We start from the raw sequence: 11,944 nt of genomic DNA, 5'->3' as shown, positions 1-11,944 counted from the left end.
CCACCCACATTATGGAATATTTAAATGTTACTTTTCAATTGGACAAAATAAGAATTACATATTAAGGAAAATAAATTTATAACTTCTTTACTCATTAAATTTATAAATTCTTCATCCAGTAGTGAAATCTATAAATTTACTAATGCACTACATGTTCAAATTTACTAATGTGAGACTTTAAATTTGTACCTCATGTTTTACCATTTTAAACTATCAGTATATGAATTTTTACTAGAAGTATGTCATAAGAATATTTATACTCTTGTAAACAGCTACTCCTTTGGTAACAGAAGTACTAGATTGTATCACTAACACTCGGAAAGATCAAAAGTATTTAAGTCAAAAATCCATGACTCTTCTATACTGCTTAATCATTTTCAGCCTGCCTCACATGAATTTTTATATCGCATACTTATTTTAGAGAACTGGTGGCTGTTGTTCAAAATCTCTTCAGTTAGGATTGCTTATGCTGAGAAGTTTTCCTGATAGTTCCAAGATTTATATATTTAGTCAAAGTACATCATCACCTATATGAGTGATGGTTTGGGTTTTTAAAATTTTTCTCTATTATGTGGGGCATAAATTTCTAATAATTATAATAATGTCTTTTTTGTCTTAGGCTGATATTATGGATATTAATGAAATATTTAAACATTTAGGAACAATGATTCATGAACAGGGAGATGTGATAGGTAAGTGTACTGATTTAGATTCCATGGGGTGGGAGGAAGTTACATGTGACCTACCTGCAGTAGTTTTCTTGAGCAAGAGTAACTACTTCCTTTCTGTCTCTTTGAGTTCCCCTGGAATCAAAGCCATAGTCTGTACAATAAAGTGTCCTCATTGGCATTATCTAAAACAGACTTTATTTTTCAATGTTACTGGTTTAAGCAGCCAGCTTTGTTTATTTCAGAAGTCCCCCAAGTCAACTACTGCTGCTGAGACTATTAATGATATCATGTATCATCATTCCAATGTATTTCTAGGGCCTTTGGTTTCAGTGTTATCCCTATTCAGTTTTTATCATTCCAAGCACTTTTTAAAAAGGTTTTTAAAGTTAATTTATTGGTACAATTTAAATACACATTATGATAACTTTCATCATAGAGAATTTGTACCTATACATGATATATCTTAATTCTTTTTTATTCCCCATTCCCTTCCCCTGCCTTCAACCCCTATGCCCCATCACCAAGGACTTTTAGGGAAACTTGTGCTATTTGTGATTGTACATACTATCTTGCCTTTGAGTTATAGAATTGGTAGCATTTATCCGATTGTTAATTCTAGTAAAATTTTGGTAGATTAACTTAGGTTATTTAGATGGTAAGAAATCTGTTAAAGAATTCCTTTTTAAAGAGTTATGAAAAGTCCTTGTAGGTTTAAATATAAAGTCCTTCAGTTAAGATATAACTGTCAGCATTGATCAAGATTTTGATTATTTTTACCATTTTAAAATATGAAAGGTGTGGCTCTTTATATGTCTGAAATACATCCTATATGCCTTCTAAATTAGATTAAATTGAAATCCTTGTACGTTTAGTTTAAAATGGCTATTCTTTGTTCATTTTCACCTACATCTATAGCCCCCATAGATCACAGAGTAAAATTTTTTGAAAAAACAGTTTATTCATATATGCAGCAAATGTTATTGAGTACTGAGTACGTCCGGGCACAAAATCTAGGCATTGAGGATTCAGCTGGAATTAAACAACTCATAAAAAACCCTGCTCTCATGTCTCTTACAATTGGGGAAAAGAGATAATTTTTAAAAACTAAAAGTAAATGAATAGTGATAAGTGAATGCTATGTGGAAAATAAGGCCACGAGGCTGCGAGGGTGGAGGACATTACTGCTTAAATGGAGGAAAAGGCCAAGTGTTACTGACAAGGTGACATTTTGGTGAAGCCTTCATAGAAGCAAGAAACCAAAGAAGAGAAGATGCTCCGTGTGGAGGGACCAGCAGTATAAAGGCCTGGAGGGAGAAGCGCACCTGGCACTTTTGTTGAGTGATAAGAGCAAGAGGAAGTTGGTAGTGCTGTCTGAGATCACAGGTGGTGGTGCCATGTAGGAGCCCGAGTACTGAGAACTTCTATTATTAATGACCAATGGGAGGCAACAGTAGAATTTGAACAGAAGTGTTATGAACTGGTATAGGTTTTGTATACTCCCTTGCCTGCTGGATTTAGGGCACACTGTAAAGCAGCAAGACGAAAATCAAGGAGAGCACTTGAAAGGTAGTACAGTAATGTAGGTGAGCAGTCCTGTCAGCTTGGATCATACTGGAAGTCCAGAGGTCATAAGAAGTGATGGAATTCTGCATATTTTAAAAACTTGGAACCAAAAGATTTACTGACAGGTTGTGTGTGAGTGTGAGAGAAATGGTTAATTCAAGAATGACACTAAGGTTTTGACCTGGTCTGCTAACATGGTGTTAGTGCTGTTTTCTTAGACGGGGAAATGTGCAACCAGAGAAGTTTTAGAGGGGTATAAGCCAATGTGTTTGGGTGTGTTAAGTTTGATGACGAGTGCGAGAAGAGGATGGCTAGACTGCAGTCCTTGAGTTACATGATTAGGAAGAAATGCACAGATGGGGGTAGGCTCTTGCTAGGTGTGTGTGCAGTTCCTAATAACACAAGGAAGTCAGAACACTCAGGCTCTGCGTGTACTTGGTAGATCAGGTCATGAGACGGAGAAATGCCTTCTGATTATTCCTGTGGTCTCGGTAAGCTGAAAGTCAAGGTTTCTGACTGACAGTAATAATGCCTGAGGAGAAATAAGAAGTTGGAGGAAAAGGAGGAGAGTATGACAAACTTCCATCTGTTAGGGAAATGAGGTGGGCTTGCTCTCAGTAGTCAGATGTTAAAATGAAATAAATCAGCATCAGATTATTCTTTTTGCATCTATGTTCAGCTGCATGGATTTTTGTCATGTAAAGATAACTACAAGGGAAAGGGAGCTGAAGATACATCAAGACTGTGATGTTAAATGATTGCCCATGGAGGTCAAGCTAAGTAAAAGGGGAAGGGAGACTCGGTGTGTGAGGGAAAGTGTGGTAGGATCATCATTGAAGAAGAGGTGTTAGAGAGACTGAGCTGTGGAGATAGCAGATGGTGATGAGAGAGTGAGACTCCTGAAATTGTGGTCAGGGAGCAACTGCATGTATTGGATTGTGACCATCGATGACAATGGCTGGGAGAACAGGCAGTCTCTGAAAAAAGTCTGATGGAGGAGTAGAGAGACCAGAGTACTGGAAGGGTCAGCCAGTGGATAATGGAATCATCAGTGTTTATCAGAAGTGCTAAATAGGGAGTCAGTGAGTCGGGGGCTAAGGCACTCAAGGAATTACAGACCATGAGACCCAGCAATGTCCGCAACCTAGAGGGTAGAACAAATTTGATAGAATGAACTTTATAACTGAGAGTTGGTAGGGACGGGGAGGAGGCATGAGTCCGTCATGCTGCAGAGTGACCCCTGCTCCACCTCCAAGTTAGAGGAGAATGGGAGGAAAGCAGCCACCAGAGAGGCTGTGTGGGTCCCTGGTGGGGACTGGCTTTCAGTACAGAGGGGGGTTGGTGATGGCTGTAGAGCACACACCAGTTTTCAGTCTCTGTTTACCGGAAAGTTGTCACGCACTTAGAACTGAGCTGGCCTTCGTACAATGCAAACTGGTTGAACATAGGTATTACGCTCTAATGGTTTTAAAGTAGATTGAGTTTACAAAGAAGTGAATAACAAATTGGGAAATATTGGGAATATGTCTATCCAAATATTAGCATTTGGATAATTTTTTATTTCTCTTCGGAGAGAGAGTATTCTTTCAAGAGTTGCAAGGTACCATTTTTTCCCATGTGATGGGAAGCCTGGGTAATAGGAAGAAAGGGAGTGACCTCCCTTTGTGCTCACTGATCTTGACTTAGAACAAGCTACAGTTTGAGACAGAGATGAGCTTTTGTGCTGACCCTGATTTGGTAATTGTAGGGTGATGATACTGTTTGAGGTGGAACTGGAGTTGAGTTGTAATGAAGATCATCAAGCTCCTTTTCTTCAAATATTTGTGTTGATTGGATTTCCTAAGAAATAGTATAAAGAAGAATGATGTGCACCTTAAAAAAATTCAGCTTTGTGATGCAGTATTATTAACATTTCAATAGTGAGCATAATAGTCACACCTTGAATGAGATTTAGACACTTGTTCCTGGAGCATCAATATGTGTTAACAGTTTTCTATGTGTGCTTGTGTTTTATTTTAAAGACAGTATAGAAGCCAATGTAGAAAGTGCAGAGGTACATGTTCAGCAAGCAAATCAGCAGCTGTCCCGGGCAGCGAATTATCAGGTAACGTTAACTGTAACACATTTCCTTGTAGCTGAAGCATTTGAACTTACAGTGTGTGCGGGTTATGAGAGAGTCCAGGGCATCGCTGGGTTTAAAGTGGCTGCAGATGTTAATTTTACAATCTCATGGAAGAGGGAGGGGTTAGAAATACACAGCCTGTTTAAAATTGATTTTAGCGTTTATTCTCCAGAATGAAGCGATTAGCACCCCACAGGGGTTGGAAGTTTAGTGGATGTGATAGTGTTTAGAGTCCTGAAGGTTGCAGTGGACAACTCCAGGCTTTTCTGATGGTGGGCAGATGTCATTGTGCCGTTCCAGCCCAGAAACCTCTTTGGTAGGCGTTTTCTTCCATCTTTTACCCTTTAGTTTGACCTTTTCTTTCTTATTCTCAGTGCCACTGTTGACTAAAGTGGCAGAGATCCTTGTTCTAAAGAGATCTCTTCAGGTCCTATGAAAATTATATTAACTTGGAATGTCATTAATTGATAATCTGTCAGAATTCTGCAGACCCTTCTCCAGGAATGACTGTTTCTTCAGTGACTCAAGTGAATATGAGGACTCTATATATATGTGTCAAGTACAACTTATGTTTCAAACACCGTGCACATATTAGGAGTATGATCTACTAATGTATCCTAATTTAGAATTTTGATGTTCAACAGGAATAAAACCAGGCCCATAGCACTTGATTTCCTTTTTAAAGCTTTATTTTTTTTCTTACTGTTCATAATTATTGTTTTCTTGACCTTATTACTCTCTTAGGAGCTGTCTAAGGTATTTCAATATGGTGCACATCTTCAGTTGCTTCTTACTTTTCTCATTAGCCTGAGAGGTCGCCTTTCATATCGCTGCCGTTTTTCACCAGACACATCACTGCATATTGAGTGGTAGTTGTTCACTGATGAAGTGACTCCTGTTTACCAGCTTTGTGCATATAAATCAGAATGCAGCTCAGTAGAATTATTATTGCCATGTCATGGACTTTAGATGTCTCTCATGAATAGCTGAAGCCACATGCACTGTATGTGTGCACATACATGAAAATTTAAACGCCAGGAGCCTTGTGGACTGTTGGTGTATGGTTGCTGGAACTTAGTATGTAAGGGGATTCATCAGTGACTGAGTTTACCTGGTTTTGTTTTGCTTTTGGATTTTTTCTCTTTCTTGCTTATTGCGGAAGGGCAAGATTCTAGGCACCCTGGGGAAAAGGTACCTGCCTTCCCAAGCAGGTGTGGAGCTGCCTCCAGATTTAATTCCTGTAGGCCCCAAGGGATAAGTGAAGGCCACACAAGTGCTAAGAAAGGAAGCAGTCTTCCACCTAGTTCTACTTGGAAGATTGATACTAAATTTATGCCCTGAAAACCATGATGTTTCTAAATAGTTCAGTGAATTAAAGATAATAATACTCATTGCTATAGCACCCAAGGACTTAATTGCCCCACCCTAAGGAGGAGCTCCCTGGATGACAAATACATCGTGGTGGGGTACCCACAGAGCCTGAGGAAGGGATGATACATTGTTCTTTGGTATCCAGATGGATCATAGGAGAAATATTTATGCATGATGGTATTGAAACCAGCAAAATTGCGTTTATTACTTAAGGAATATTCAGTTGAAAAATTAGATTAATATGTGGAGTACTGAAAGTATTCATGTTTTTCAGGGTAATTTCAGAGTCTTATATGTGTCATTTTGTAAATTGTATAGTACTCCTTTTGACACAATGTAAATTCACCAATTTTTCTACTTTATGAGAAAAAGGACCCCTGCATGTTGGTATGAGTTATGCAAGACACTAAAGAAAACAAACCAGGGATGAAGAATGAAACAGAACTCCTTAACCTTTGTGTTTTGAATGACAGCTTTTATAATTTTATTAACTGTTTGGTTTTTTATCTCCATGCTGACGTTCTTGAATACAGTTGCCAGAGATTGGGAACAGTTTTGAAACTAACTTCAGTAAATGTTACCAAATATTTTACTTGCTGATCCTTTAAAAGAATTCATTTTTAGGACTAACATTTTGATAAAAGTTTAAAAATATATAAGCTTTCAAACTGTTGTTTTTTTTCACTTATAGGTAGCCTCAGTCTGTTGTTTAAATCAGTAAAATTTTTCTTTGTCTTTCCTCTGAAGCGTAACTACACCCCCGGAGAACTTACCAATAATATTCTAAAATTACAGCACTACTTCAGGAATATTTTTTGAAAAAAATAGTGCCCTGTATGTGGTAGAGATTTTTTTTTTTTTAAAGAGTAAAATAAGGATAACATAATAATAGGGGGGACTTAGCATATTACAGACAAAATGGTAGGAACTTATCAATGGTTATTGTTTTACATATTATTATCTACAAAATAGTTTCTCAGGAAAACAAATAGACAAATAATAGTGCGTTAGAGACAAAAGAGGTAGGAGATTATCAAGAGTTGTTGTGCTATACTTTGGTGTGGTAGAGATTTTTGAGAAACAACAAGCATAGCCAAAAATTTGAGGGCAATAAACTGTGACTGATTTTTCTCTTGCAAAGAGCCAGAGTCTGTTCACTTGCTATGGAGGCACCCCACTAAATCTGTAAACATGTTTTTTTTGTTTTTGCATCTGCAGCGCAAATCCAGGAAAACCCTGTGCATCATCATTTTTGTCCTTGTCATTGGAGTTGTGATTGTCGGTCTCCTCATATGGGGACTGAAATCCTAAAGTTGTAAGGAGCACACTGCTGTACTACATTGTCTAGATTATGTGGGAAGATGCCTGTAATCATGTTTCTATTATTATGTTAAAACTATTGCAAAGGATGGTTCCCATACTTAGTTATTTTCATGGGGGAGGGGTTCCTTTGGATTAAATCTGATATTTTCTAATACTAAAAGTTTTTCTAAGTATCATCGCTAGCATAACTGTCATGCTTTTTAATTTAATAACTGTAGGGTTTCTGCCCACATCGCACATGGCTTTCATCTGTAATTTATTTACCTGTTTGACTTTGGGAATTAGTAAACTTAAAGATATGCGTATTCTGTGCACATTTCTCGGTCGCTGTGTAACATGCACCAGATTTATGTTACTTCAATTAAAATCTCTAATTTTGATTTGGAACAGTGGAAAAAAATATTCTCAGTAACTGAAAAAGTTAACATATCTGTCTGTATTTATTTTCTAGTTCACAGTAGCACAAATTGTTTATTTCGTTTTTATTATTGGATCTTTTTGATACCCTTGTTTTCTCTGAATAAAATTAATGAATAATTTCAGGTATATCTTATGCACCTGATGTATATATATTAAGCATTTGTGGTAGATTGCTGAGTAAAAATAGTAAGATTAGATTGTTCTTACGTATGGTCTATTAAAGTCTGATATTTACTAGGAAAAGTGTAGATACTATACATGTATAATGTAATTTGGAGGAAGAAAATTAAAAGATCCATATTGATTTCTATTCTGTTTGGATTCTAGAGTCCAACTTGTTATTCCACTGAACTATCTTAACAGTACCATCTGGTTTTGGGGGCCATTATTTACTTTCCCTTATGCCTAAAGAGTAATGACTACATATGTACCTTTTGGTCAAACTTACTTTTAGGAAGTAATTTTCCCACCGTTATTGTTTTCAAGCACCTAAGAGTTAAATTGTATTGTTTACATTTTATGCCATTTTGTACTATGCTTCCTTAGAAAAGAAACTGGATGTTTGCCAATGAACTCACTTGCCTTTTTAAATTGAAGTTGTTTTAATGCACTAATCTGAATACTGTTAAGAGATTGGTTAACTTAGTTTGTAGTTTGTATTTTATACTGTTCTTATATAGTAGTTTGGTAGTGAAGATATTGTTTAACATAGCAATCTCTGAGACTTCAAATGGGAACAGATGAAATATGAAATAAGTAAATAAGCTGTATCCTTGCAACCAAAATAAAAAAGATTTAAAAGGTCTCCGGATAGGTCTGTTTTCTAAGGACTATGCATTCCTAGCACCAGTGCTTACTTCACATTTTTGGTGCTGTGCTGACTGAAATCTCTACACCAGAGATGTAACTACATGCACTGTGATTGTACTCTGCATCTGTTTGATCGCCAGGTTACTGAAAGTTTTTATTTTGGGACTCTTAAACAGTTTTGTCGCTGACAAGAAGCAACTGCTTTGCATGTCAGCAAAACTCATTTTTTTCTCAAAACGGACTTTAGAAAACCTTTTTGTGAGTGGAACTTCGAGACTTTGTGTTGGCAGAGCGAGATTGCTTTAGGAGACAGAGTGGGCAGTGCACAGAGAATTCATACGCACGCTGCCTGGCCCACCAGGCCTGCTCACGCGTGGTCTTTCTTTGTGAGTGCACAGAGACACGTGCTGTTTAATGCAGCATGCTGGCGTCTTCTGGCTCCACACCAGTACCAGTGGTATCCACAAGTCAGTTACTTTTCACGAGGGGTTTACTTGATAAAATGTTTATTCTCATAGAGGCCAAGTGCATTTACTTTACTTTTATTTATTTCACAGTGAATTCTCAGTAACAACAAAAGCAATGGCAAGAATATTTTTGGCGTTTTAGCGCCTTTATTTGAAATACAATCATTTATAAATTAACTGGATGACAATCCGTGATTTGAACAGGAACATTAATGGTTTGCATTTTTTTTTGAGCAACAATAATTTTAAAACAAAAATGGCAAAATATTTGGAATACAAAATGGATAGTTTTAAATGAAAAAGAACAGTTTCAGACCATTTTTAGAATTGCTTTGGAACAGGAAGGTTGCACTGTGAAAGATACCATGTAGATTTTTCATGACTGGACAGTGTGTCTGAATCTGTTTGACTCACACTGAAGAACTTTCCTATCAAGTGACACATGTGTACTTTATTATGCTGAAACAACACAAGTGAAGATTAACTAGGCTTTTAAAGGACAGAGTGAAGTTATCTGGCTCTTGCGTTAGTTATTAAGTATTTTGAAAGTGTTTCAGCTTTGCAGTGACAGTACAAGAATAACTGGTGCCACTTTCATAGAGGGCGGTGTTCTTCAGTAGGCCTGTGGTGATCTATAAAATAAGTGTATGTATGAGCACAGATGGAGCCCCGCCACAGACGGCAGACCACGGGCGCAGGGCCCGGAGTTGGGCCTACCAAGCATGCAAGGTGCCTGCCACCGTCTGTATTGGGGACCAGCAACACTGCACATCAAGGAGCCTGTCATTGGGTCATTCAGTGTCTTCACTGCTTTTGCTCAAAATAGTAAAATCTTGTGTGCAGAATGCTGTCTTACAATTAGCAGTCTGTCTAGACAAATCTGTAGTGAAAATAAAAATGACTTCGACGGCTTCCCGTTCCTTGAGGAAGGTCTGTGGTTTAGCAAGGAGTATGCAGATAGTTTTTGTAGTTGGTGTAATTTTTGTTAGTGTAGAAAAATTATCATCATAAAAAAAACCTGTATAGAGAAAATAGTCTTTGTCCACTTCAGTGGCTAAGAGCGACTTACAAGGGTAACTTATTCAGCATTTATTTCATGAAAGCCAAAACTGAACGTATTTCTTACGTGGACAGAATACTGCAGTATAACTAAAATTTCAAAACAGGATGAAGCAAGTTGATTGGGGAGGTTGAGAGGTGACTGACATTTCAATTCATTTTATGTGATGAAAGTTCCTTATTATTAGTAAAGAACATCAGGCACCTTTCTTTCTTGAAAAAAAAATTACGTTTTCACAGTTTCATTTATTAAAAACGAAAGCTAAACTTTAAATTGCAGACCTTGTCGGCCCACCATAGCAGTTGACCCTATTAGCAGGAAAGCGCACCTACTGAATGTACAGGAACACCAACCTGGAAATGTTACTGTCCCACTTTGCGAAATTTGTGGTGTCTCTGCTTAGCTCCCTTAACATAGTTCATCAGTCACCCAAGATAAGGTCATTTTCCCCACTGGTCCACTGTTAAGAATATGTGTCCTCAAACTACAGTGACAAAGGAGATAGAAAAGAAACTGCCTATCTAACCTATGCGCTAAGCATGCGGGGTTATTTTCCTTCAGTTGTATTCTCCAAAAGTTACTGGACTCTGAAGTACCATCTCATTCTCAATCTTTAAAAAACAGGTAGAAAATCTTTTTTCTCCTTAGTGCTTTTTTTTTTTTCCCTACTTACCTGGGATTGAACCCAGGGCCTTTGCACTGAGCAGCATCCTCAGCTTGTTCGTTTATTCAGAACTAGGTTTTCACTAAGTTGCTAAATTGCACAGCCTGGGCAATTCTACCTCAGCCTCCCAAAGTGCTGGAATTAACAGGCATTTGTCACCATGTCTGACTCTTAAATTATTTTTACATTCCAGTCAGAAAAACAGGCACTACTCCACGCAGTGTAAATATGAAAGGTTTTTTTGTTTTAATTTATTTTATTTTGATTACTTTTTGGGGTATATTTTAGATACACATAATGATCACATTCATCAGAAGGAATTTGTACCTGTTCATGGTCTATCTTGGTCTTCCTTTTTTCACCTATCTGCTCTCCTCCCTTCAACCCCTCTTCCCCTCATTTGTTTCCCTTTTTTTCCTTCCTTTTCTTTTCCCATCCTTCCTTTTCCCTTCCCCATCCCTTTTCTACCCTTCCCACTTGAATATCTGTTTTCCAGTATCTATTACACACTTTAGTCCTTATTTACCCTTTTAGTTTCTCACACCAGACAAATAATGCAATATTTAAACATGTGTGTCTGATTTATTACACTAAAGAGGATGGACTCTTGTTTTTTGTTGTTTTGTTTTCCTTTTCCCTTCCTTTCTTTCCCCTCCCCCTCCCTACGTGGGGAATCGGAAGCTTCCTACGTGACAAGTACAGGAGAGGAAGGCACTGGAGTGCAGAAGAGAAAATGTCAGCCACTGTTCCAGGAGCTTGTGAGTCTTCGGAGCTCCAGAAGCTTTCTCTCTGCCTGCACCAGTGAGGTGTCACTCTCAAGGAGCTGTCACCAGCTGGCTCTGCTACGACTGGCTGCAAAGTAGGTGACTTGCAAGACATTTGGAAGCTGCTATGAAGTCCATATCTGCCGCCTGCCTTGCAACAGCCTTAGAGGAAGGTGGACTTCTCCCTCTGCCTTCCAGGTCTCATGGAAATGGTTCTCCTTGGCCAGCTGTAACTTAGAAACAAAGAGCAAAGCAGATTCTGGAAAAGGTAGTTTCTGCCTTCCCTGTAGCGAGAACTGCAAAACGATGACACAGGTGAGACTACTGTAGCACTTGATGAAGCACTGACGTGCAGAGGACAAACCTCGTGAAACAGACTCTTCTTCAAGTAAAGATGTTAATAAAGTAAATTTAAAAAAACCTTTGAAGCACTGTTCTAGTGGTGAGTCAGTTTTTCCAACTGCAAGAAGGTGTGTATGTGTCAAGACTTGGGCCCCAGCACCTACAAGTTTCCTTTCTACCTCCCATCCGCTTCACATAGCAGTTGCTCAATAAACACTTGGCTTAATTTGGCATTTATTTTGGGATAGCTTTTTGCCAGGCTGCTATGCATATGGGCACAGGGAGTTTAGGAGTTAGTCAGCCAAGTGTGGTGGCACATGCCTGTAATACCAGCACTTGGAAGCTGAGGAAGGAGGACCGCAAGTTC

General features: G+C 38.2%; 1 protein-coding gene across 3 annotated transcripts in view; it reads left to right on the top strand.

Moving 5' to 3' along the window:
- Positions 1-11,667, top strand: part of Stx7 (syntaxin 7) — a 47,472-nt gene extending 35,805 nt beyond the window's left edge. For 2 of the 3 annotated variants that reach the window (XM_005389208.2, XM_005389209.2), the window contains exons 8-10: positions 620-692; positions 4,256-4,338; positions 6,946-8,275. In XM_005389208.2, the coding sequence (XP_005389265.1) occupies positions 620-692; positions 4,256-4,338; positions 6,946-7,038 (249 nt within the window). In that variant the 3' untranslated portion in view covers positions 7,039-8,275. Of the gene's footprint in view, positions 1-619; positions 693-4,255; positions 4,339-6,945; positions 8,276-11,152 lie in introns of those variants that run through there. The other variant, XM_005389210.2, reaches the window with a different exon arrangement.
- Positions 11,668-11,944: the final 277 nt, after the last annotated feature.

The sequence above is a fragment of the Chinchilla lanigera genome, unplaced genomic scaffold (genome assembly GCF_000276665.1).
Source record: "Chinchilla lanigera isolate Chin_1 unplaced genomic scaffold, ChiLan1.0 scaffold00035, whole genome shotgun sequence".
NCBI lineage: Eukaryota > Metazoa > Chordata > Mammalia > Rodentia > Chinchillidae > Chinchilla > Chinchilla lanigera.
This window is presented reverse-complemented; position numbering and strand designations above follow the sequence as displayed.